Source organism: Sturnira hondurensis, unplaced genomic scaffold, assembly GCF_014824575.4.
Source record: "Sturnira hondurensis isolate 20B ecotype Veracruz unplaced genomic scaffold, ASM1482457v3 Scaffold0015767, whole genome shotgun sequence".
In the NCBI taxonomy this organism is placed as follows: domain Eukaryota; kingdom Metazoa; phylum Chordata; class Mammalia; order Chiroptera; family Phyllostomidae; genus Sturnira; species Sturnira hondurensis.
The window spans coordinates 453,258-478,628 of NW_028088398.1; the positions used below are offsets into that span (position 1 = coordinate 453,258).

Here is a 25,371-nt window from a genome sequence, read left to right on the forward strand (position 1 = left end):
AACTGGTTTTGCCTAGTGTTACTGATTAGGAGTGCCCGCCTGGAGCACTGCTCTGCTAGAAATGGGCCTTCCTCTACAAGAACCAGAGCTCCTCAATAGATGGATGACCCTGTAGCGTTGCAGGGTCAAGGAGTTCAGGCCTGAGGCTGAGCTGCTTAGATAGGCATGGTCAATGAAGCAGAAAATAGGACAGGAGACTGAGGAACGAGAATTTAATGTTGCAGAAAAGTGGATGCTTAGAGCGTGGGCTCTGGGAGAGGGACCCCCTGACCCTGGTCTTGGGCTAGCAGGCGCAGAAGCAGGGAGTGCAGGGTCCGGCACACAGGTGTGTAGCCCAGGCGGCTCAGGTGCAGGTAATCATACATGTCATGGTGGCTTATGGTACCATCTGAGTGCACAAACCCAGGGTCAGCATCCAGGAAGTGGGCCCGTGGATGGCCAGCCAGTGCTGCCCGTACCAGCTCATTCACCTCTTGGTTTTTCTCACGAAGTGGGTTAGGGTGCTGGCCTCTCGGAAGCAGGCCCTGAGGAGGGGCACCAAGAGTTGTGAGGAGATGTTCTATCAACAACTGTGTCCTAGCAGCACCTCTGTGCCAAACTCTTCTCCAACCCCCATCATGAAGTCCCCAGCTGAATGCATTAGGGATGGGAAAGGGGGATTGGAAGGTTAATTCCTGACGCTTTGTCTGAGACCCCACTCAGCGACAACGGTCTTGTAAAAATGTTGACAAAATGACAAGGGGTCAGTCCCTCTATCAGGAGGAAATATGCCAGTTAGAAGTGATGTAGATTCACCCCAGGAAGGCCTGACATATTCTGAACCATGACACCCCAGAATCTCCAGTGTTCCCCTGAGCAAAGGGACCTAATTGGTGCCCGAACAAGTCCTTATTCACAGCTGCTGTGATGGATGTAACAAGCTTCAATGTGAAATTTTGCTTGAAAGCCACTGCTCTGTGCCAACCTGCCCAGAACCATGCCAGCTGTGATTACACCTGAGAGCGTCCCTGAACACTACCATTCTTCCTTTCCTGCTCTCCCACACTCTCACCAGCACCACGACGCGGGCCTGGGGCTGCCGCTGGTTCACCAGCTGCACGATGGCCTTGATGCCGCCAGCCACCTGCTCTGCTGTGTGTCCATGGTTGTTGGTACCCACCCAGACCACCACAATCTGTGGAAAGAGAGGCATGGAGCAGTGGTGAGGGTGCAGGCTAAGGGACTTCTGGCTGCCCACTGAAGCCCTGCTCACCTTAGGCCGGATGTGTTCCAGCTCCCCATTCTCCAGCCGCCACAGCACATGCTGCGTGCCATCACCCCCAATGCCAAAGTTAAGTGCATGCAGAGGAGAGAAGAGCTCCCGCCAGATCTGTGGGCAAGAAGTGAGGGCACAGGGGCATTGTCAGCATGGACCACTACTCTGGGTCCAAATGTTAACCAGATGTCATTAAAGAAGAGTCTCTCTTCATGGAAGGCATCTGGTTAAAGCTCACCTAGAGCAAACCCCAGTATGGTCAAATCTCACTTTATGCAAACCCATTCATTATACTGTAGGAACTCCAGAGGAGCAAGACTCACTTTGTGGAATCGATTCTGCTTGAGGCATGCATTGAAACAATAGTTAAATCTTACTTGGAGAAAAGCCATTTGGGTTTAAGCTTGCTTAGTGAAAAAGAGCTATTACAATTGCAATCCATTAAGCAAACAATAAAGAGCCTCACCTTAGGCAATCTTTCAGGAAAGCTTCATTTTAAGTCTCACTATACGACCCCAGCCTGACAAAGCCAGGGCATGCACTTCCCTCTCAGTAGAATGTTGTCCTTACACTGAAATTCTGGGTGCTCGGCTCTACCCGAGGCTATTTCAGGTACCCCATATCCCACCCGTCCAGGTGTGTCAGTGAGGGCAGGCCTGGGTGGGGCAGGAGGAGGGAGACGGTCCTCACCTCGCACTGGTGCATTAGCTGGACCAAAGAGTCCCCGATGAAGACGACTTCGGGTTCTTTATCTTTGCTGTCAGCCACGAACCGATGGTGCTTCAGGGATAAATAAAGGATGATTATGGCACTCTCGCTCCCGGGCGCGCCCGGCCCTGCTTCCCTGCACCATTCTAACTGGTTCCTAAATTTCCCAATCAGGTAGTAAGAGTCGCGCGAACCAGCTGGACTGAGCCCCGGCCCCAACCCCTGACCCCTTCTTATCGCGGACAGGATCGCTCACCAGGGACATCCAGCGTCCGTCGCCCTGAACGTCCTGCACCGGCGTGGGCTCGCTGGCTGGGTTCTCTCCGCTCATGTTGGAGTCGTAGTTTCTGCAGGAGGAGCAAACGAGTTCGGGTACGGACTACTCCCGGAGGAGGTGGCTCTGACACGCCCACCCCTACCCCTCCAGGCAACAATGGAGGGCCCAGACGCTCCCACTCCAGCGGCGGATGAAGGCCGATCTCGAGCACCGCCTCCTCTCCAGGGGCGGAAACTTTCACTTAGGAGGGGAGACGGCTCGGGAACTTGCTTCCCCTACGGCTGCCTCGGAGTGAGCTCGTCCGGCGCTTCCCGCCCGCGCGTTTTTCCACTCCGAGGCGGTGGATCCAGTATCCTTGCACCTGGGGAAAGGGGGCGGTGAGACCAACCGGCATCCATGGGAGGAGGCGGGAGAAACCACGCCACTGGCGTCACGGGGAGGGGCGAAGTACCTGAAAGGCCGAAAATGGGCGGGGAAAAAATCTAGCACCCTGCCCTGGGGGAAGGAAACCATTTGCTGTAGGACGAGAAGCAGTGTGCCCGAGGGCTCACGGGCTCTGGCTTTCTCTGCCTTCCCCCCGCCTCTTTCCCCCTCTCCCTCTTTTTCTGTCTCTCTCTCCCTCCCACTCCGCGTGTGGGTGTGTGTCCGTGTTCTGCCCCATTCACGTGACGGGGGTGGAGGGGAGTGAGTGGACGAGTCCATTCTTGGATCCCTTGAAGGGGAGGCTCGTACGCACCTGTCTTAGAGGAGGCGCTCCCATTTTTTACGGTTGAGGGGGAGAGAAAAGGAAAATGGCAAAATGTGAAAATAGAGGCTCAATTGTAAAGAAACACTCTAAGGCAGCGCCAGGACTTCAGTGAGCCTCTCTGCTCATGGGACTCCCCTATTCAAAAACACCAATTTTGTGGCATAAAATCTAAACCACACGTCTGTATTCCAGACATCACAGGCCATGCAAGGAGGTTAGAAGAAAGTGAAGAAAGAGAAAAGAAATTAGAGACGGTGCAAGGCCCAGGTCCAGCCTGGCAAACCTCCCGCAGCAGCTCACCTTGCAGATCTGTGGCCTCTGCTCCCCTCCCTAAACCCACTGCCAACCAACAACTTCAGCTGGGTGTGTCTAGGCTCTGAAACCGACATCCACAGCCAAGGACAGCTAAGGTCGATCCTCCCCCTACCCCATCGTAATCTCAGATCTCGTCTTCCTAGATCTCCCTGTTCTCGGGGAACAGGTGTGTGTGTGTGAAGGAGGGCCCACAGCCCCTAAACCTCGTGGCCGTATTCCCAGATGGGACCTTCCCATCTATTCCTTCCTTCTTGGCAGGTTGATACTGAGATAGAGAAATGAGTCTATTGTTTATGTTTTACTTCAATGCACTTGCCTAGTACAGGGCCTGACTCAGTACCTAGTACTGTGGCCGTTCACAAGTACTTGCTGAATGAATATTACATGAATAGATCAAATCCTGGCCTTGTCCCAGTGTGTTGACAGAGCGGAGGGATGGATCAAGGTTGTGATTAGGGAAGAACTGGGGACCTCTGGGGATGAGACAGAGGCCAATTCGATGGCAAGGGGTATCTTAGAAGGAATAGTATCTGAATCAGGATTCGAAAGATCATGAAGGTTAGCTAAGCAGTATTACACAGATAATATAGCTCATTGGGGGATGGGGAATACCCTGGCATAGTCTGATTTTAAAGTCTGAGGGGAGCCCTAGCTGGGTAGCTCAGTTGGTTGGAGCATTGTTCTTGGTGCACCAAGGTTGTGGGTTCAATCCCTAGTTCGAGTACATGCCGGATTCAACCAATGAATGCATGGACAGGTAGAGCAACAAATCGATGATTCTCTCTCTTCCCTTCTCTCTCTCTCTAAAAAATCAATCAATAGAGTTTTTTTAAAAGTCTGAGCAGATAAGTGTAGATAGGTAACTTCAAGAAATAGACAGTTCCTGAAGCAAAGCTTAGCGAGAAACAAAGCTTCCAGGCTTTCATTCACCAAGGACTATTTTAAGTTAGATGTTGGCTCATCTCATACTAACAGTCACCGCGTGAAGTAGGTACTGTTAGGAATCTCATTTTACAGATTAGGAAACTGAAGCTCTGAGCGGGTACACAATTCTCCAAGTTCATACAGCTCAAATGTGCCAATCTGGACATTTGAACCTAGCCCCAGAGCCTAGCTTTGAATGGCGACCCTATGGGTGAAATCTCTGACCTCCCGGGGCTGGCTAGCCCATTCCATGCTTCAGACAGTAAGTCCCCTTATAGACGTATAAACCAATCGGATTCAGGAACTGGAAGGCCTCCTCATAGCCAATTGGTAGCTGGGAGGCGCCCAAGCGCAAATGGGAGGTTGACGAACGTGAAGGCGAGGCTGCCACCAGCGTTCTGAGCCCCAGGCACGTGCCTTTGAGCCTCGCGCCTCTAAGACGCAGAGAAGTCAAAGGGCGCAATAGGGGCACGCGCATGCGCAGGAGGCTTGAGGCCCGGAAGCGCATCCGGTGCCCGTAGTGAGCTGTGGGAGGTACCTTGGAAAAGAAGCCATTGCGCCCCACGGGCAGGTGGGGTGGGCGGGGCTGGGGGCAGGGGTCGGCTTTGTTGGGGTGGGAGATGAGGGTGCCCCTCCCCCACTCTTACCGTACCAACTCCGTTCCCTCCTTTTCTACCTCGACAGCGCCATCCTCCTCACATTGTCCACAGCCCAACTCTCCCACCCCCTGACCAGACTCCAGTCCCTGATAGCTCCGCTGTCACCGTGTCTGTGTCCTACAGGTTCTTCTCTGAACAGTTACTGCCCTCTGTCTCCCTCCTCTGCCTTTCTTTCTCTACCATATCCCTCTACTTTTTGCGTTCTCCAGGACCATCTCTACCCCCAGGATTTCTCTTCTGTCCAAAATCCGTTTTGGTTCTCCAGATCCCTTCAGTCTCATGATCCCTCCCCCATCCCATCTTCTATTTAGCTATTTCCTCAGGTCCCTGAAACCCTCCGTATTCCCTGACAGATCTTCCCATTCAGCAGAGAATCCCTTGATCCCACCCAATCCCTATGACAACTTGTAGACCAAGCCCTGTCTAACCCCTCCGAGCCCATTCGCTCTCTCATCTTGTCTCCCATTTCACCCCAAACCATCTCTTCTCACAACTCACTTTTAGTTCCCTAGCTTATCTGCGTGCTGATGACCACCCTATCTTTGTATTCTAGGACACTATGGACCCACGGGGACCAGTCCCCCAGTCTTTCCAGAGGACTGAGAAATCTGGTCGGGTCCGCCGTCGGAAGACCAGGAGGGAGCGTAATAAGGCCCTGGTGGGCAGCCGCCGGCCATTCGCCCATCAGGATCCTCTTGTGGCCAGTCAGAATCCACCCATGGACCTCCAGGATCCTGTGGCCTCTACTGCCCCCAAGCTTGTGGTCATAACCCAAGGCCGGCTAAGCCGGGAGCACCGGGGTCTCTTTAGCCATGAAGTGAAATCTCTGGATGTGGCACGGCTGCTTAGCAGTGGGTCCCTGGAACCTGGCACCCCCACACTACCCACCAAGCTTTCACCAAGCCCAGGCAAGACCCAAGAACCAGCCCCACAGTCAATAGGCAAGGAGAACCAGGTGCCTGGAGACTCGGGCCCAGGCCCACCTAGTTCCTCAGAGCTCCCTAGCTTGGGGCAGCTGCTAGGGGAGTTGCAGTGCCAGCTGATTCTGCCACAGGCTTTCCCCAGGAGGAACCTAGTGCAAGAGAACAGGGATGCCATCGTGGGTACCTTACAGGCCTGCCACGGGTGTGTGCCCGATCTTACCCTGGTGCTCCGGGGCTGCCAGCAGCCCTTGTCAGGTGAGCAGCCCTGCCTCCTCTGCTTCCAGCCTCCTCTGCTTCCCTTACCCTTGTCTGTTTTAGCTCAGCGTTCCCCGACACTTCTTTCCTTTTTGTCAGGGATCAAGCCTGGGAACCCCGAGAGACGGAGGATCAATAGCCCTGAGCAGGCCCCAGGAGAAGGAAGGCAGAGGAGGAGACGGGGGACAAAGGAATTCGCCTTTGCCATGCCTCGCCCCTCCAGCACTCCCACTACACACAGAGTGAGCCTGCCACCACTGAAAGGTCCTTGGCCACCCACATTGCCTTTGTTGTCTTCACCCTCTGCAGTGGCCTGGGGCCCCCCAACAGCCTTTGACCTGCTGAAAAGCATTTGGCTGGTGGCCACACCGCCCCCTCCTCACCCCTGTGGGGTCAGCACACCTCAGCACCTGCCTCAGCAGCCTTCCCCATTGTTGCTCCGAAGCTCTGCCCTGGACTGGAGTCCCAGCATACCTGTCCCACAGCCCAGCCTCTCCTGGGTGGTAGCCCAGAGCAGCCCAGAGGCCTGGTCCTTTCCACCCATGAGACTGTACTAAGGGGGCTAATGCTGGGCTAGGGGCAGCATTCCCAGTCACTTCAATAAAATTCCTTCTTCATTGTCCTCTTGATTTTTAGTGATTGGTTGACTCAGAAGAGCTGTTTCCCTTAGCTCTGAGTTCTGAGTCCAAAGTGGAGGAGAAGGTGCTATTACTTATCTCCTTCCTAGACCTTGAGGGGCCAGCAGACTGGAGAAATCTGGGGCTTTAGTTAGTTCAACACATCCACCCACTGAGGCCAACTGTGTGCTGGGCTCCGAGCTCTGGTGATGCTGGGGCCCCATGGTGAGTGAAGTAGACTCTGTCCCCAGGAGACTCCCCATCCAGTGGTGGGTAGAGAGAGTCCCAGCCTCAGTGGTTATCTGTAGGAGAGAAAGGTGGAGGGGCTGGGGAAGTCCGAGGAGGGAGTGATGACTCTGCTGCAGTGATGACCAAGACCTTCAAAAACAGAGCTGACCCAGACCCTTGTGTTTCTCAAGACTGGTAGAAACTTGCTAGTAGAGACGGAACACAACATTTGAGGCTATGCGAACACCGTGTACAAGACCTGGAGAGGGCGAATAGAGGATATGGGGCCATTTTCATTCAGCCCATATATCTGTGTGCCATGCTGAGACCGAGAGTGAGGCACATCTGGGCCCTGCCCTCGAGGGGCTCCTGGTCTGCTGGGCGCAGGGACGGTGTGCATGCAGGAAAAGCTGATAGGCCTGCATCTGGCCCACAGACTTTTGTTTAGCTTGTGATAAACGTTTTAAAATTTTGAGTCAATTGCCTACTGTTACAAATCATACAGTTTGCTTTAAAGGAAAAAAGAACTGCATGTCTGCCTTCTAATTTAGGAGGCACTGCACCTATCATCCCTCCTGGCAGCCATTGGCTCAAGCCCAATATCAGAGGCAGGCCCCTTTCATGGAGTCCACACTCTTCCTTGAAAGTGTTCCACACACCTATGTTTCCTGCTTGGCCCCCTGGTTTAGAAAGTTTTTAAAAATGCTATTTTGAGAAGCAGCAAATTTTCTGCAGTGGAGAGAGAGGGATGAATCTGAACAGGAAAATCTACCTGAAGGGTGTGGACCCTACTTTTGCAAAGCTCTTCCATGGTTCCCCATTGCCATTGGAAAACTAGGGTTGGTGCCAGCACGAAGGGGACTGGACCAGAAGATTACGTGGCTGCGAACTGGCTGAGGTCTAATGGGGAGAAAGTGGCTATACTGCAATTTGAACCCAAATAACTAATGTCAGAGTCTGCTCATGGGCTTTTCACAGCAACCCTGTTGCATATCCAGGAAGGAGGACAGGGTAGGCTCAGGAAGGGGGGTGTATAGTGGTTGAGGTTGAGGGCCCTCTGCCACCTCCGTGTTGTGTGACCTAGAACAAGTGGGTTGCCCTCTCTGCGTCTCTGTGGGCACTTCATAGAGTGCGACAGGAGGTGTGGAACGCTGGTACCTTCACTGGACCGGGTGGGGGATGGCTGGCATGGGGGCGGGGCTGTGCAATCCAAGTACAATGAGGGGACTAAGTTGAGGGTATATCAGGACTGAGCTGGGGTCTGGGAGTTGTGGGTCGTCCGAAGATGGTAGTCTGGACGAGGCAGGGCTTTTTGGAATGTGAGTTCAGTTTAGGACACGGGGAGCCGGAGGTATCACCGGACTCCAAGAGGGGAGGACTGGGGCTGGAGCGGGGTAGAGAGGGTGGGAAAGGGGCGTCCCCTTCCACGAGGTTTGGAAAGGAGCCGGACCGGACAGTCCCGGAGGAGGGGGTGGGGATAGCAACGTCCTGCGGCCTCTTTAATCGGGGGCGCGCGTCGGCCGGCCTGCGCGTTCTCGCTGCCGTCGCCAGGCCGGAGCGGGAGCGGGAACGGAGCCCGGGCTGGGGCCAGAGCCGGCGGAATGGAGCCCCCGCGTGCGCCGGCTCTGCGCCGCCTGCTGCCGCCGCTGCTGCTTCTGCTGCTGCCACTGCCCCCCCGCGCCCGGGCCAAGTATGTGCGGGGCAACCTCAGCTCCAAAGAGGTGAGCGTGCCTGGCCCTCCCCTGCCACCCGCCGGGGCCCCAGGGGAAAGGAGGAGAGGGAGAGGGACTGCATCGCCCCCTGCTGCCCCCCACGGGGAGGGGGGAACCTAGGAGCCGCGAGAGAGGGGGCTGGGGGAGATGGAGGACTGGGTCAGGGTTAAGGCCAAGGGAGGCCGTGGGGGTCGAGCGGAGACCTCGGTGGTTGTAGGAGGGACATTGAGGTCAGAACTAGGTGGGGAGTGGGGACCGGATTGGGAGATTCGGAGTTTGGGGTGGGGGCGGGGAACCGCCGAGGTGGTGCTGAAGGGACAGCACTTTTTACTCCGCAGAGAGCCGCGAGTTCACGCTCTTGCACAGGACCGAGAGAGGGCCGTTTGGAATATTGCGCAGCACAGGGTGGTCTCTGGGACCCGCGGCGGTGTGTGGATAACTGGGGGGTGGGATTGTCAGTCGGATGGTGTCTGGGACAGAAGGTGGCAGGGATGGGGATCTGGCCCTCCGGGGTCTTTCTCGGGGCACCTGGGGAATAAGAAAAGTGTTTGAGGGGAGGAGGCATCCGAGACAGGAATCCTGGACCCAAGGTGAAGGGATCACGGAAGAATTTGGGATGTGATTTGTTCTCCTTATGCTTCTTGGGAAATCAGGCGCTGAAGGCAGGGAAGAAAAGCTGAGAGTCTATGGAGTTGAGGAGAGTTTCTCAAAGGACTGGGGAAGAGGGTTTGACTGCACCCCTTTTCCAGGACTGGGTGTTCTTGACAAGATTTTGCTTCCTCTCGGATTATGGACGACTGGACTTCCGTTTTCGATACCCTGAGGTGAGTCTTCCCCAACCACCCCCACATTGAGGCTGGATGTTCCCTTGGCCTCTCAAGGTAAGAAGGGCTGCGCCCAGCTCTCCGTGCTCCTCCAAACCCCCAAATTTCTGGCCCTGCAGGCCAAGTGCTGTCAGAACATCCTCCTCTATTTTGATGACCCATCCCAGTGGCCAGCTGTGTACAAGGCAACGGACAAGGTGAGGGCTGTGAGGAAGGTGGACGGGAGGGGGGAAAGGTCAAGGCTGGCCAGGCAATGACCACGTCCATCCCTGCCTCCTCCAGGACTGCCTGGCCAAGGAGTCAGTGATCAGGCCTGAGAACAACCAGGTCATCAACCTCACCACCCAGTATGCCTGGTCAGGCTGTCAGGTATGGGCCCAGCCTGGGGGACTAGACCAGGCGGTGAAGGTCAAGGGCCTAAGGATGGTGCCGACAGGCTTCAGCTTTCTCACTCTTCCCCAGGTGGTGTCAGAGGAGGGAACCCGCTACCTGAGTTGCTCCAGCGGCCGAAGCTTCCGCTCAGTGCGTGAAAGGTGGTGGTACATCGCGCTCAGCAAGTGTGGGGTAAGGGGCCATGCTAGCCACCTGGCTCTTTTCCTCTTTGCCTTCCTGCCAGTACACTACCTGCCCAGGGCCCTCCTTAGACCCCTACACTCCCCACAGGGAGATGGGCTGCAGCTGGAGTACGAGATGGTCCTCACCAATGGCAAGTCCTTCTGGACGCGGCATTTCTCAGCTGATGAGTTTGGTGAGCCTATGGGAACCCAGAAGCCAGGATCTTTGCAGGACCCTGGAGCTGGGTCTTGGCTGAGAGACACCAGCCTGACAGAACCATTTCTTCCTTCCACCTAATCGGCAGGGATCCTGGAGACAGATATGACTTTCCTCCTCATCTTCATCCTCATCTTCATCCTCTCCTGTTACTTTGGATGTGAGTCTAGCACCTGGTGGAGGGAGATATGAGGGGAGAAAAGACTTGGGGGGGTGGGGAACTGCTCTCACTTCCAAACCTGTGAACCACCTTCCCCTACACCCCTTCTAGATTTGCTGAAAGGCCGTCAGTTGCTCCACACCACTTATAAAATGTTTATGGCTGCAGCAGGAGTGGAGGGTGAGGTTTAGAGTATCTCAACTTTAGAGTTCGGTGAGAGGAGGGACCTCAGGCCCAGACGTCTGGGGCCTTAGGGTGGAGGGGCTGGAAACCTGGACCCCCGGGTCTGAGGGAGGAGGGGGCTGGAGGCCTGGGCTCCTGGGGCTCCTAGGAGGTCAGTGGAAGTAAACTGTCTGGAACCCTGATGGGGGCAGAGGAGGGTTCTGGTCACCTGGGTCACAGTGCTAGGGGTTAGTGATGCACTGAAGCCCGTTTCTGTCCTTTCCTTTCTCTGCATGTCCTCCCCCAGTTCTGAGTCTCCTGTTTTTCTGCATCTACTGGGGCCAGTATGCCACGGATGGTATTGGCCACGAGAGCCTGAAGATCTTGGGTGAGAATGACGGGGGCCAGGGTGGGCACTCGGGCTCCTCTGCCACGGTGTCTGAGCCCTCCTCTCTTCCCTCTCCCAGCCAAGCTGCTGTTCTCCTCCAGCTTCCTCATCTTCCTGCTGATGCTCATCCTTCTGGGGAAGGGATTCACAGTGACACGGTGCCCAGGCTGGGCTGGGAGGGAGTGCTGGGGCTGGGGAATGGCTGGGCTGGGGAATGGGGTGGGAGAAGGGGTACGGTCTGGGGGGGTGGCCACCCCTCCTCCCTGACAGCCCCACCCCTGCCATCTCCCCTCATGGCCTGTCGCCAGGGGCCGCATCAGCCATTCAGGCTCTGTGAAGTTGTCCGTCTACATGACCCTGTACACTCTTACCCACGTGGTGCTGCTCATCTATGAGGCCAAGGTGAGTCCCACCCACCACTGCCCAGGCCCTGCCCCTACCCCGCAGAAAACTTGCACGGCTTCCTCCACCTGTCTGCTAGCCCTTTTCCACATGGCGTTCCTCCTGGCTCTCTCCCCTCCCCTCTGCGATTTCCTGGGCTCCCACCCGTCTTCCTAAGTGCATTCTTCCCCTCTTCACTGTCTCTGAGTGGCTTCTCCCTCCTCCCGCGGTCTGTCACTGTCTGTCATACTTATGCTCAATGTCATGACCGAGAGTTCAGGAATCACACAGACCTGGATTCCACTCTGGCTGGCCCACCTCCCAGCTGGCCGATCTTCAGCGATGGCCACTTTCTTTGGGCCTGTTTTCTTCAGTGTGAAATTAGGAAAGTCTTACCTACCACAGGGCCTCCTTGAAGACTTTAATATTACCGTGGCTGTGGCTTCAGCCAAAAGACATCTCTCTTAGCCTCAGTTTCCCCCTCTGTGAAGCGGGGTGAGCATAAGACCTACCTCAGGGAGCTGACGCAAATGGAAAGCTTCCACATGGCAGTGTTTGCCCCTGTTGGGCCCAGGTGTATTCTCTTCCTATCTTTGTCCCTCTCTCTTTACCTCTGTAGGTGCTTTTGCCTCCATCCCTCACTGTCCTGTTGCCTCTGTCCTGACCAAGTGTCTCTGTCCCCTGGGTGGCCATGGGTATGCTCTGGGGTCCCAGTGTGGAGGGCAGGAGACCAGTGCTATGACAAACCTCTCCCTTGGGTCAGTTCTTTGACCCAGGCCAGGTACTGTACACGTATGAGTCGCCGGCAGGCTACGGACTCATCGGGCTGCAGGTGGCAGCTTACGTGTGGTTCTGCTACGCTGTGCTCGTCTCCTTGCGTCACTTCCCGGAGAAACAGCCCTTTTACGTGCCCTTCTTTGCTGCCTACACCCTCTGGTGAGATGTGCGGGGCCCCCAGTATATCCCTTTGTGACCTCACATGAGTCAATTAACTTCTGCCTTATTTTCCTCACGTGTTTAATGGAGGTGGAAATTGTACCCGCCTCACAGAGCCACTGTGAGAGTTCAGTGAGCTTATGTAGGTAAAGTGCTTAGAAACAGATCTGACATGCAGTAAGTCCTCAGTCGTTACGGTCGCATGTTAACCCATTCATCAGCTCTATTGATTTTCCTGTCAGGTGCTGGGAATGTGGGGTGGGGTGGAACTGAGTTCAATTCAACCTAGTGCTAGGCCCCCAGAATTTCCCAGGCCAGTGGGAATCTTGCCCTCTTTTAACCTCTGGCTTCTGTAAGTCATACAACTTCCCTCCAGTTTGGGACCCACCTGGGGCCTGTGTGTGTGTGTGTGTGTGTGTGTGTGTGTGGCAGGGGAGCTGAGCCAGGGGGTGGAGGGCATCAGACAGTGTCTCTACCAATCCACTTCCTTCCCTTCAGGTTCTTTGCAGTTCCTGTCATGGCCCTGATCGCCAACTTTGGGATCCCCAAGTGGGCTCGGGAGAAAATTGTCAATGGCATCCAGCTGGGCATCCATTTGTACGCCCATGGCGTGTTCCTGGTGAGGATGGCATCCTGTGGGGTGGGAAACCAATGGGTGGAGAATGTATGAGGCTCTCACCCCGACCTGCCCGAACCTTGTATTCTGAACACTTGGTCCACATCCTTCACTCCATCCCTTCAGTCATTCGGTGGACACTTAATGAGAGCCTGCTGGGTTCTGCAGGCTGCTCCGCTGTGCCCCCAGAGTCCACTCTCACCCGTCCTTCTCTCCCACCTTGTGTCTGGCCTCTTCCCCTAGCCTACCCTCGTTCTTTGCCCCCTTCTTCATTCCCATTCTTGACCCTTTGTCCCCACCGCCTACCCCAATCCCTTGGGTCTCTACTCCACCTCCCCCCCTTATGTTCTCCAAATCTGCCACTCCATCATAGGCCATTGTTTGGGCAGAAGCAGCTGGGGCGGGCCAGGCCAGGGCTCCAGGGACCTAGATCTGAATGGCATCTGGAGGGTACCAGCAGCAAATCTATTCTTTGCTCTGGTGTACATCCTATCCAGCCTTCTGGGTGACAAGTTTTTTTAAAAAAAGATTTTATTTATTTATCTTTAGAGGGGAAGGGAAGGAGAGAGGGAGAGAAACATCAATGTATGGTTGCCTCTCATGCATCCCCTGCTGAGAACTGGCCTGTAACCCAGGCATGTGCCCTGACTGGGAATCGAACCACGGTTGTTTGGTTTGCAGGCCCGTGCTTAATCCACTGAGCTACACCAGCCAGGGCTGGGTGACAGTGTTTGCATTTATCAATTCATCCACCCATTTATCCACCCACCACCCATCCATCCGCCATTCAGGAGGCACCTGTCTCAAACCACCTTGTTTCATACCAGGAACACCCATATGCTTTTATTCCTACCCTCTTTTTGAAGTGTCAGAGCAGCCCCACATAGTGGTCATTGGATCCACTCTACAGAGAAGGGAAGCTAAGGCCCAGAGGTGGGAGGTGACCTGCCAGGGCTCCATGGCCTTTAGTGGCAGGACAGGGACTTTGAACTTAGTTCTTTTCCAGCAGACCACAAGATCTGGCATGAAAGGGAAACAGGCATCACTGAAGGCCCCAGCTCCTGACTCCAGGGGCCCACCATGTGCTCTGTGTAGGAAAGGTACTCAGCAGAGGGAGGTGGCCAGGTCCCCGATCTGCTACCCCCCAGCCTGACTTAGGTACAGATTTACCTTCCTAGGAGAGTCCATCTTGAGGCTCTGCAGGAAGTCAGAAAGGGGCAGGGAGTGGAGAAACGCTGAGAGCTCATCATGAGCCAAGCTCTGCACTAGTGGTTTCCATTTCCTCCCTTCCCTCATCTTTCGGAATAAGCACTGCAATTCCTTTCCACCAGTGAGGCTTGGAGAGTTTAATCAACGTGCCCCAGACTCCACACTCAGGGAGCTGTGGGGCTGAGAGGTGAGGTGCGGGCTCGGAACACCAAACACCGTGCCCTTTCTGCTATATTTCACTTTGAGCCAGTTTCATTACTAAAAATGCTCGGGATAGCTCAGCACCGCTTCCCGGTGGACATCCCACTGCCGATTGGTTTCAGCTCCTTCACTTATTGAGCACAACCTTAGAGGGCCATTCTGGGCTTCCCGGATGTGGTTCGAGGGTCATACTCAGTTGCTTCCTTTCTACCAGACTAATGGGGAGACAGCCCTACGTTCAACCAGTATTTATTGAGAGCTTCTCTGTACTAGGTACCCTTCTAGGAGGTATTGGGGTTTTAGCAGGGAACAGAAGAATCAAGTTCCTGCCCTCAAGGTGTTAACATTCTAGGGTCTACTAGTTCAATTGAATTTTGTGTGTTTACAAAAATATTCTACGATTTTTTCCTGTCCAGTATGATAACTACTATCTACATGTGGCCACCAAGCACTTAAATGTGGCTAGTGTAACTGAGAAACAAAAAAAATGTAGATTAATTTTGATTAAATTAAATGCAGCCACATATGGTTGGTGGCTATCATACCGCACAGCGCAGGGTTCTGACGCTTAACTAGTTAGTGATAACTGAGCAATCAGGGCTCTGATGGAGGAAGCATTGGCATAGTAATGAGTTGTGATGAAGGAAAAAGGTGCACAGGGCACTGTGAAAGCCCATGGGAGGGGCCTAATTCCGTCTGAAGGGAAGGGAAGGGTGGGGGATTCCAAGTGAAGGGGGTCCTTAGTCCTGAGTCCTGGCCAGTGCTTCTTCAACCTGCACCTGGCCCTCACCCCAGATCATGACACGCCCCTCGGCGGCCAACAAGAACTTCCCCTACCACGTGCGCACGTCGCAGATAGCCTCGGCCGGTGCCCCGGGCCCCGGGGGCAGCGAGTCAGCGGACAAGGCCTTCCCGCAGCACGCCTATGGGAACGTGACGTTCATCAGCGACTCGGTGCCCAACTTCACGGAGCTCTTCTCCATCCCCCCGCCCGCCTCCTCCGTAAGCCCCGCGCCCCTGGCGCCCGAGGAGCTGCTGGCGCCGCCCCTGGAGTACCTGACCCCACTCCCGGCCCCGCCGCCGCCCCCAGCGCCCAGGCGCCTGAGCCCACCCCTTGCCTTTCGCACCCCTCGCGCCGCGATGCCGCGCCGCGACCATCTCCCGGCGCCCGCGCCTACCCTGCCAGACTGGGTTCTGGCGCTGTTGCGCACGCCCCCGCAGACGCCACGCGCCGTGCCCCCGCCGCTTGCCTTCCGCAGCTCGCCCCCGCCTCCCCGGCCGCCGCCGGAGTTCGCCCCTCGCTCCCCGACGCCGCCCCTTGAGTATCTAGCCCCGCTGCCCAGGCGCCCCACCACTCGCTCCTTCCCTGACTGACACGGGCGCCCACGCCTGGGGAGGGGGTTCTCCGGCGGGAGGGGGACGGGCCTTCGGGGCCGCATCTGCCCCACGTGGGTCCCGGACGGCCTCTGACCCTGACCCCCCTCCCAGGCCGGGAAGCAGGTGGAGGAGACGGCGGTGGCGGCGGTGGTGGCCCCGAGGGGCCGCGTGGTGACCATGGCCGAGCCCGGCGCGGCCTCCCCGCCCCCTCCCGCTCGGTTCCCCAAGGCGGCCGACCCGAGCTGGGATGGCCGGACGCCGCCCTACCAGCCTCTGGTGCCCCAGACGGCGTCGCCGCACACCGGCTTCACCGAATACTTCAGCATGCGCACGGCCGGGGGCACTGCACCCCCGGTCTGACACCCCTGCCACCCTTGCCTCATGGGCCATGCGCCGGGTCCCGGCCGGGCTCCGGACCCTCTCTCTATCCCAGCCCCAGGGCTCGGCCATCCCAGGCCTTCCCGACCCTCCCCATCCCGCGCGCCCAGGTAGGGGTGCAAGGTGTCCCGCTCCCCCCACCCCCCTGACTCTTGTGCCAAACGGTCCCGCGGGAGCCGCTCTCCCCGTCCCCTCCCTCAGCCCCTGCCCCGAGCGGCGCCGGATTCTGGGCTCCCGCTGTTCCGTGACCTCCGGCCCCCTGGCCCCCTCCGAGACCTCTGACCCCGTCGGACCCTGGAACACCAGTGAGGATCGGCGGGACCCTGCCCATGGGACACTCCAGGAGGACTCCACGACCCTGTGCCACTGCTCCCGGGACGGATATTTTGAAGCTCGTCTCGACTCTGAAGCCTTCCCTTAGATCTCTGTGACCTCGGACCCGTGCTCTGTCCACCCCCATCTCCACCCCAGGGGCCTCCCTCAGGTCCCCGGCAGAAAGACTTTTTTCCCTTCTTGCCAAAATAAAGAAGACTCGTTGAGTTTTTATCTATAAGGTGGCCTCTTTTACATAGACGGTGCTCAGAGACAGGGCTGAGAAAGAACCGTTCCAGGCTAGGGGTCTCAGTGTGTCCATCTGTGAAATGGCAAAGTGGGAGAGGTCTGCATAATGTGACCGTTATGTTGACCCAGAATCTGAGATCACTGAAGGTATGAATCATCTAGTCCTCTTACTGCACCGCTCTTTTCTTTTTACCTTCTCTTCCCGTCTCAGAGGTAGAGGCGCCCTCAGGTGGCACATAGTTGTCAGCCAGCTGCACCCTGAGTTTGGGTTACGACTTAGCATTGCGCATGTGCAATTGTTTTTCCCTGGCCAAGGAGGTTAATATTGCACATGCGCCTGGGAACAAATGGGCGGGGGGGGGGGTCCGGAAGTCTCCATTTTGGGGGGGGCGGGCTGAGTGTTCCGCAGTCCTCCCAGAGCCGCTCTGACCTGCTGCTCCGCTACTTCTCGCCTCCTCTCCCGGCCCCAGTTCTCCCACAGCGCCCCCCCGCCCCGCCCCCTCGCCCACCAAGCGGTCTTCCTGAGACCGCTCTGGCCCGAGCGTCCCCTCGACTCTGTGATCTGGCCTATCCGGGTGTGTAGGGAGTCGCGGGTGGGTGAGCGAGGGAGTCAGGCTTTGTGGTCCAGACCCGAGCCCCTGAGAACGGGCTCCGCCCCCGGCTGGAGTCCCTCCCGGACCATCCCGTCCTGGCCCGCCCGGGCCTGCATCCTCTGTGGAGCGCTCGCCCGGCTGCAGGACCCTTCGCCCCCCGGGGACCCACCCATCTCTAAAGTCCGTTTCGGCCTGCAGCGGTCCGCGTCTGTAGTTAATTGCTGGACACCGTTTATGGGGTCAGCCAGCCTATGGGGGGCCTGTGTCTATAAGGGACTCCCACAGTCCCTAGGGCTCGGCCCCGCCTATAGCGACCCCATTTTCAGGGCCTATCATGGGTCTCTAGGGCCCACCCCTGGACTTCCAGAGCCCGTCGCCTGCGGCGGTTCCCTTAGCGGGGACTGCGACTCCTAGACCTCCGTGGTCTACAAGGCCATGTCCCGTCCATAGAGGTCGTATTCAGGGCCTCGCACCGGTGGAGGGTCCGCGCTGTCTGTAAGGGTCAGTGCCGGAGGCAGCGATGGCCCTGGGCCGGGCTCTGGCAGCCTTGCTGGCCCTGTCTACGGCTTTGCTGGGGCCGCTGTCCCCTGGGGCCTGGGCCGGGGACTGCAAGGGGCAGCGGCAAGTGCTGCGGGAGGCCCCAGGCTTCGTGACGGATGGTGCGGGCAACTACAGCGTCAATGGCAATTGCGAGTGGCTCATCGAGGGTGAGTAGGGCGGTGTGGGTCACACACCCTGTCATTTGCTAATTCATTCATTTGTGCAGTCATTCATCCATTCACCACATCCCCAGAGCCCAGTTCTGGTGCAGGCCCTTTGCTCTGAAAAGCAGCCCACTTGGGCCCTGCCCTGCAAGGCCTTGAAGTCTGGTGGGGGAGTTTCCCCCACACTCAGTGGGACAGTTGCAAGCTAGGAGCATCGTGAGGGGTATTCTGAGTAATTGTTAGAAACCTCAGGCAGTGAGCACAATTGCCTTGCTTCAAATTTGGTTTTCCCTTCTTCCCAGCTTTGTGAATTTGGGAAAGTGGCTTCCTTTCTCTGAGATTCAGCTTCCCCTCCCCCCAAGTAATAATAGTACTCACCATGGAAAAAGGTATAGGGAGGATAAGGGATAATGGAAAAAGCCCCGGCCAGTGTGGCGGAGTCGTTTAGAGTGTCGGCCCCATCTAATGGAGGGATCTAATGGAGTGTCGGTTCGATTCCTGGTCAGGGTATATATCTAGGTTGCAGGTTTGATCCCCCTTCTAGGCACCTATGGTCCCCAGTCCAGGCTTCTACAGGAGGCAAACCATTCGATGCTTCTCTCTCTCATCGATGTTTCTCTATCTCCCTTCCTCTGTCCCTTCCCCTGTCTCTAAAAGCAATGAAAAAGTGTCCAGAGGTGAAGATACATAAAAAAATACAAAAAACCCAAACATATTACTGACCTCATAGGGTTGTTGGAATGAAATGAGAACGGGTATTTTTAAAAAGATTTTATAAGGGAGAGAAAAAGAGAGGGAGAAGAACATTGATGCAAGAGAGAAACATGGATTGGTTGCCTCTCGAATGCCCGCGACCAGGGACAGAAAGTGCAACCCAGGCATGTGCCCTGACTGGGAACCAAACCAGCAACCTTTTGCTTTGCAGTAAGATGCCCAACCAACTGAGCCACACCGACCAGGGCATAAGAACAGGTGTTTAATGTGCCTGGCAAATAGTAAGTGCTAAGTGAATGGTATTAGGGTTATTACTGTTGTTTGGGTTTTTTAAATATTTTATTTTTAGTGGGGGAAGGGAGGGAGAGAAACATCAGTGTGTGGTTGCCTCTTTCGTGGCCCCCCTGGGAACCTGGCCTGCAACCCAGGCATGTGCCCTGACTGGGAATCAAACCAACAACCCTTTGGTTCGAAGTCCGCCCTCAATCCACTGAGCTACACCAGCCAGGGCCTGTTGTTTTTTAAAGTACTTAAATAAAAGCATTTTTTCAGCCCTGGCTGGTGTAGCTCAGTGGATTGAGCACTGGCCTGCGAACCACATGATCGTGGTTCGATTCCCAGTCAGGGCACGTACCTGGGTTGCAGGCCAGTTCCCGGTTCCCGGCAGTGGACACATGAGAGGCAACCATACGTTGATATTTCTCTTCCTCTCTCCTTCCCGTCCCCTCTAAAGATAAATAAATAAAATCTTAAAAAAAATAAGAGCATTTTTTCAGTCATTCGTGTGCTACATATTGCATTTGTAGGTCCTGAGACATAGCAGAGACCAAGGCGGTCCCAGCAGTCCCTGTGGGTTTGAGGCTCGGGATTCAGTGGGGGAGACAAACACACTAATAGATGATAACAGTCCAGAGCGATTGGTACTGTGATGGAGAAACCCCACAGCTGCAGGGGATCCTAGAGGAGGTGCCTGGCCTGGGCACCAGGGAGAGCAGAGAGGGCCTCCTGGAGGAGCAGGTGTCTGAGCTGAGGCGTAAAGGACCAACTGGAATCAGCCAGGAGGAGGAGGAAGAGCAGTTCAGGACGAGGGAACTCTGTAAGGGCCCCAGTCTTACCCTCATGGGCTCCCAGTCCAGTGGGGGAGACAAATTCACCTCCAAGGGGTGGGGAGCCCAGAGAAAAAGCCTGCCCTGGCCTGGGCGACATCTGAGACCAGAGGCATGTGTAGCAGGGAGCAAAAGGGCAATCAAGGCAAGGAGAACAGCCTGTACAAAGGCCTAGATGCAGGAGGGCATGGGGCTTTGGAGGAAGCAGAAATGCAGTGCGCCAGAACACAGAATACAAGAAGACCAATCACGAGCCAGAAGCTGGAAGGCTGAGGGGAGGCAGAGGGTGTAGGACCGTCCTGGGGGTGGTGGAGAGGTAGAAGAGAAGTCCAGGAAGGCCTCCCTTGGGTGGTGGATGTAGGAGTTGGTCTTCAGCGAGAGGTGGGAGTCCCCCAGCGGACATCCCGGGCAAAGGCCAGGGGTTCAGTGGCCTGGATCATGTGGGGCCTCCCGTTGTGGGCTGCGGGGCTTGGCCTTCATCCCAGGGCGTTGGGAGCTGTGCAGGCGAAAGGCATAATCTCATTTATGTTTTATGTGTTATTTATTTATGGCTGTTGTGTGGGGTACGGATGAAGCCTGTTTCTTGGCATGTTGTGTCTGTCCCCAGCCCCGGGGGCCATTTCTGCCTGGGGGTGAGAACAGAATGGGAGGTATGTGTGTGTTGGGGGCAGTACTCATCCTCCGGCCCTGAAGAGCCCCAGCCTGGGTGGGGACACAGTTGTGCCCAGGTCTGAAACAGAAGGAGGTACAGGGTGGGGACAAGAAGACTGTAGGGGCGTGAGAGGACACTGCTAGGGGTCCCAGAGGGGCAGCCACTGGAGCAGGGTTCTGACGCAAGCTTAGGAGTTTACTGGGTGAGAAAAGGGAACAGCCTCCGTGTGTCTCAGTGTTACCGAACAGAGGTCCAAGGGGGGCAATATTTGGCCCACCCAGGGATGCCAAAAACTGTCATAGAACAGATACACTGGGCCTGGACTCCAGAGGATGGTATATTAATACCGTCCAGACCACCTACTGGGCCCGATGGTCCGTCGCCAATTGGAAAGACATCTCTCAATGCCTTTGTGAAAAGGAAAGGAAATGTTTATTTAATGCTATATAGACCTAACATAGTAACCTAACATCTCAATTAAAATATCAAAGTCTTTTAGGATATCCATCTATGCACACAGCACTCCCTTCTCCCCCTGCCCTAATTTGGGGTACCGTAACTCAGGAAAAAGAGCACACGTCCATTTTTCCAGGCTGCTGGCACCGTCCAGGCAAGATCTCTAATTAATCCAAAGTCATGTGGCACCTTCTCATGGTCCACTGGCAAGAGTTCTTTGTACCCATTTTTCCAGGCAAAGTCTCCCCTGCTTCCCAGGCCATTCGGCCAAAGGGAGCACCCCAAAGCTGCAGGGGTCTACACTCCGCCAAAAGTGCGTGACTTTCTTCCTCAACTGCCTGCAGGGGTCCCCACTCTGGCAAAGCCGCGTGCTTCCCTCTTTCACCTGGGCAAGTGGGGGTTCTCACTCTGCCCAAAACCGCGTGGCTCTCCCTCAATGGCTGCTGTGTCTGGGTTTAAATCCCTTCACCAATCTTCCTCTGTACCCCTATTTCCGACTCCTCCCACAATCAGCTACACCTGCCAGTATTTCTGTATTATTCCAAGTTTACCGGGCTGCCATCGTGAGTCTGGGCAGGTACGGCCCCATGTCCTGGAGCCAATCTTCTCCAAGCTCCCACGCAGGCGCTGTAACTCAGGGGACCTGCCGCCGCCCAGTTACATCTTGGGGGGAAGTGACTTCATCCCCCTGGCTCCAAGCATGGCCACAGATATTTAACATATCTAAGTGACCCGCCAAAGGCTATAGATATGTTAAATGACNATTGTTGCAAGTTTACTGGGCTGCCATTGTTAGTCTGGGCAGGTACGGCCCCATGTCCTGGAGCCAATCTTCTCCAAGCTCCCACGCAGGCGCTGCAACTCAGGGGACCTGCCCCCCCCAGTTACATCTTGGGGGGAAGTGACTCCATCCCCCTGGCTCCAAGCCTGGCCACAGCCATTTAACATATCTAAGTGACCTGTCAAAGGCTATAGATATGTTAAATGACCCTGCCATGGATTAGCTGCAAGGCTGTGGCTGTGCAAAACAGCCCTGCAATGTTCCTGCTCCATGTGTCCCTTCCCCCAACTCACATCCGTGGGGGGAGGGGTGAGGACATCTTCTATGTCTCTCCAATAATTCCTAGACACCTTGAGTTCTTTGGACACCATTCCAAATCCCTTTTTGGCCCCCCTCCCTTGGCTGCACCCTGTATCATCAGGAGCCGTGTATGGGTTTGTCCGGCCTGTTGGCCAGGAGGCGAGGAGGGTACCAGAAGAAGGGGAAGGAGGGCCTTAAGTGTCCCGCTGGGCAGCTGGGCTTTGCTCTCCGGGAAGAGGAGCCGAATGGGATTTTGAGCGGGGGTGGGGCTTCGCTCTCAGGCTGGTGGGGGTGGACTGGGGACCTGGTGTGCTAGTCTTGCAGGAGAGGGTGAGCTCTGACTGGAGCAGGAACTAAGGAGGCAGAGAGGCGCAAAGAGCACTGGGAGATGTCTGTGAAGTTTCACCAGTGAGACTGGGGGACCCACTGGCTGGATGTTGGGGTGGGGAGGAGTCTGGGAGGCTTCCAGGCCCCCCTTGACCTCCCACGCTTCCCGGTGCCTCGCACCTCTAAGAAGCAACATGTTCTTCTATCTACTGAAGGAAGAAAGCACTGCATCACTGAATTTTGTACCATGTTCACACTCTGTTGTACCTCGTCCTCGTAACATCTTCATGAAAAGAGGCTTTTGCGCTTTTTTAAAAATTTTATTTATTTATTTTTAGAGGGGAAGGGAAGGAGAGAGGGAGAGAAATATCAGTGTATGGTTGCCTCTGCCGGGGAGGCACAATGTGTCGTGTGTCCCCCTGCCAGGAGCTGGCCTGCAACCCAGGCATGTGCTCTGACTGGGAATCGAACTGCGTTCCTCTGGTTCGCAGGCCCGCGCTCAATCCACTGAGCTACACCAGCCAGGGCATGAGGCTTTTGCTTTTGAAAAGCAGGGGTTTTGTGGTTGGCTCTCTGTTTAGGATGGCATGGGCGTTGGGCCCATGTTGAGTTAGAAAGGAGACCTTGAACTTAGGGAGGAACTTGGGGAAAGCAGATGGTGAGCCTGTCTTTGGCTGGCACTTAACAAAGAAATACTTGTTTTAGGCTTTATAGTCTGGTTGAGGCTGGTAAGGCTTGGGGGTTTTTGTCTGGTCTGGCTGAACGGTTCTTCTGCATTCTCCAGACCATGGCTGGGGTCTGCTGGGCTGTTCTCCAGGGCTCTGGTCGGAGCCTCAGGGGGAGCTGCCAACTTCAGCCTTTTGTGGGTTTCCTCTTTCCTTCATCTGGAATTTCCTGAGCCCCTTGCTCAGTGCTGGGCTCTGTGCTGGGCAATGTTGAGGAGGGACCCCAGATGAATTGGCCCAGGCCCTTCCCTGTGAGCCTCCTAGGTTGCAGGGGAGACAGACCTGGACACAGGAGGTCCCAGAAGAACGGAGGTTATAATGGGAGGTGAGGACCCCCGAGAGGGGCACCTATCCCAGCCAGGGGATATCAGGGAAAGCTCCCTGGAGGAGATGGGGAAGCTTGCTGGCAGGAAGGGAGAATGTGCTCCAGACAGAGGGAGAAGCATGTACAAAGGCCCAGCTGCTGATAGAGCTATGAGCGGTGGGGTGATGTGAGACAGGGTAGAGGGCTGGACTTTCTCCTGGGGATGGTGGGAGTCATGAGGGCTTGTGAGCAGGGGAGGGCCCGGGCCAGATGTCAAGCTGGGAAGATTGCTCTGGATCCATGTCAGGGCAGGATGGAGGCTGGGAGGCCAGGAAGGAGGTGTTGCTCAGTGGTCCTGGTGCGAGGGCACGGCCTGGGCTGGCGCCTCAGAGTCACCATCCGAGAGCTCCGCAGCAGCCTAGTGGATGCGAAGACTCATCCCCATTCTGCGTGAAGGAAACCGAGGCTCAGAGAGCCCCTGACAGGGTCCTAAGATCCCGCAGTGAGCGAGTGAAGATGCGTCTAGCCAGGGGTGTGAGGGAGCGGCTGGTCCAGGTCTTCTGGCAGGTCAGGGGCAGAGGTGCAACTCGGGTCTGGTCTCACTGGCCGGGAAGACTTCCCCGAGCCCTTCGTGTGACATGTGGGGTGAGAGGACCTCTGGTCCAGGACCTGGCAGAGAGCAAGAATAGGGACAGTGCTAGGAACAGTGGCACTCAGGAAGTGCCAGGCTCCATTAAGTACTTTATGCGCATTAACACCTCACACTCAGGCTGCTCAAGTGTCAGCTGGGGCTGTGGGCGTCTGAACCCTCACTCACCTGGGCTGGACATCCCAGACGGCACCTGCTCAGGGCTGGCAGGTGATGCTGACTGTCGGCTGGGGTGCCCACAGGTGGCCCCTTCATGTGGCTTTGGCTTTTCATAGTGTGACAGCTGTGTTCTGAGAAGGGGAATTCTATGTGGCCCGGGGAAAAGCTGCAAAGCTTCCTCTGATCTCGCCTCAGAAGCCCCAGGATGCCTCTTCGGCTGCTGTGTATTGGTCAAGCTAGTCTCAGAGGCTCTTCCCAGATACAAGGGACACGGCATCAGCCCTCATCTCTCAATGGGAAGAGTGGCCAAGAAGCGTGAATCTACCACAGTGCCGTTCTATCCTCACTTACGAAGAAGAAACAGATCAGAGAGGTTAGGCGACTTGCTCTAGGTTACACAGCTAGTGGCTAGTAAGCGGCAGAGCCAAGATCTGAGCCCGTGCAGTCTGGCTGCGGAGTCTGAGCCCTTGGGTGCCACAGTAACCAGAGGTGCGACCCCGGGTGGGGCAGACGGGAGCTGCGGTGCTTTCAGAAAAGTTTGGCTTTCCTCCAGGGAGAAGACAGGCCCTTTTCCATCCCGGAGTATGCTTCTCTGCCTGGGCCTGGGCCCTGACCCCCGGCCCGAGTGTGTCTGGAGCTCAAGAGTGAATGGAACAGCTCTGTCTGATCGCTGGGATGGGCTTCCTCTCTCACTGTGTCCATTTCCCCACCTGAACAGTGGCGGGCGTTCAGCCTGGTGTCAGGAGCCCTTGTCAGGGGGGACACTCTAAGTCCTTGCCTGAGCCCTGACCCCCCTGGGCTATGAGACCAGAAGCCCCTCCGAGGCAGGGCGCAGATCCATTCATCTTTGGGCCTCCTCATTATGCAGAGCAGGCTTTGGTGTTTGTGGGTGGTCCGAATGGAGGAGTGAGGAGAGGGTCCGCGCTGGAGCCTGGCCCCTCTGTTTTCACCACCCAGCACCAAGCCCCCAGCACCGGATCCTCCTGGACTTCCTGTTCCTTGACACGGAGTGCACGTACGACTACCTGTTCGTGTATGACGGCGACTCCCCCCGAGGACCCCTGCTTGCCAGTCTGAGTGGGAGCACCCGGCCCCCACCCATTGAGGCTTCCTCGGGCAAGGTTGGTGGGGCTGGGCTGTGGACTGTGGCTGGAGGATCTCAGTGCAGTGTGGGGCAAGGGGGCAGATGCACCCAGGCAGGGAGAGAGAAACAGCAGGAGGGACATGGCATCCGACAGGACACAGGGACAGAAAGAGGTGGAGAAAGACAAAGAAAGGCGGTGGGGACATCCAGGGTGGGGGTGGGACAGGAGTGG

General features: G+C 56.2%; 4 protein-coding genes across 11 annotated transcripts in view; 3 read left to right on the plus strand and 1 right to left on the minus strand.

Moving 5' to 3' along the window:
- Window positions 1-198: 198 nt before the first annotated feature.
- On the minus strand, window positions 199-2,792 carry PAFAH1B3 (platelet activating factor acetylhydrolase 1b catalytic subunit 3). Of its 4 annotated transcripts, none has more exons than XM_037065514.1 (6): window positions 2,692-2,792; window positions 2,220-2,601; window positions 1,946-2,035; window positions 1,253-1,369; window positions 1,052-1,174; window positions 199-524 (listed from the first exon to the last, which is right to left on the minus strand). In XM_037065514.1, exons 2-6 carry the CDS (start codon window positions 2,292-2,294, stop codon window positions 237-239), a joined length of 693 nt encoding a protein of 230 aa, XP_036921409.1. In that variant the 5' UTR covers window positions 2,295-2,601; window positions 2,692-2,792; the 3' UTR covers window positions 199-236. The 4 variants fall into 4 exon arrangements, with proteins under 4 accessions (XP_036921409.1, XP_036921413.1, XP_036921412.1 ...); XM_037065518.1 differs by lacking the exon at window positions 2,692-2,792 and adding an exon at window positions 2,629-2,647 and having other exon boundaries at window positions 2,220-2,310; XM_037065517.1 differs by lacking the exon at window positions 2,692-2,792 and adding an exon at window positions 2,602-2,628 and having other exon boundaries at window positions 2,220-2,310.
- Window positions 2,793-2,902: 110 nt separating this feature from the next.
- On the plus strand, window positions 2,903-6,686 carry PRR19 (proline rich 19). Of its 2 annotated transcripts, none has more exons than XM_037065513.1 (3): window positions 2,903-3,398; window positions 5,440-6,064; window positions 6,164-6,686. In XM_037065513.1, exons 2-3 carry the CDS (start codon window positions 5,446-5,448, stop codon window positions 6,619-6,621), a joined length of 1,077 nt encoding a protein of 358 aa, XP_036921408.1. In that variant the 5' UTR covers window positions 2,903-3,398; window positions 5,440-5,445; the 3' UTR covers window positions 6,622-6,686. The 2 variants fall into 2 exon arrangements, with proteins under 2 accessions (XP_036921408.1, XP_036921407.1); XM_037065512.1 differs by lacking the exon at window positions 2,903-3,398 and adding an exon at window positions 4,032-4,060.
- A 1,769-nt stretch (window positions 6,687-8,455) lies between these two features.
- On the plus strand, window positions 8,456-16,570 carry TMEM145 (transmembrane protein 145). 2 transcript variants are annotated; one of them, XM_037065520.1, is made up of 15 exons: window positions 8,456-8,630; window positions 9,371-9,445; window positions 9,565-9,642; window positions 9,728-9,814; window positions 9,908-10,009; window positions 10,109-10,193; window positions 10,305-10,376; window positions 10,488-10,556; window positions 10,846-10,926; window positions 11,006-11,084; window positions 11,235-11,328; window positions 12,071-12,243; window positions 12,742-12,862; window positions 15,065-15,271; window positions 15,758-16,570. In XM_037065520.1, the coding sequence occupies exons 1-15, from the start codon at window positions 8,511-8,513 to the stop codon at window positions 16,004-16,006; spliced, it is 1,692 nt and encodes a 563-aa protein (XP_036921415.1). In that variant the 5' UTR covers window positions 8,456-8,510; the 3' UTR covers window positions 16,007-16,570. The 2 variants fall into 2 exon arrangements, with proteins under 2 accessions (XP_036921415.1, XP_036921414.1); XM_037065519.1 differs by having other exon boundaries at window positions 15,065-15,848.
- Window positions 16,571-16,988: 418 nt separating this feature from the next.
- MEGF8 (multiple EGF like domains 8) overlaps window positions 16,989-25,371 on the plus strand; it is a 42,980-nt gene continuing 34,597 nt past the window's right edge. For all 3 annotated transcript variants that reach the window (XM_037065521.1, XM_037065522.1, XM_037065523.1), the window contains exons 1-2: window positions 16,989-17,885; window positions 25,013-25,176. In XM_037065521.1, the coding sequence (XP_036921416.1) occupies window positions 17,699-17,885; window positions 25,013-25,176 (351 nt within the window). In that variant the 5' untranslated portion in view covers window positions 16,989-17,698. The remainder of the gene's footprint in view (window positions 17,886-25,012; window positions 25,177-25,371) is intronic.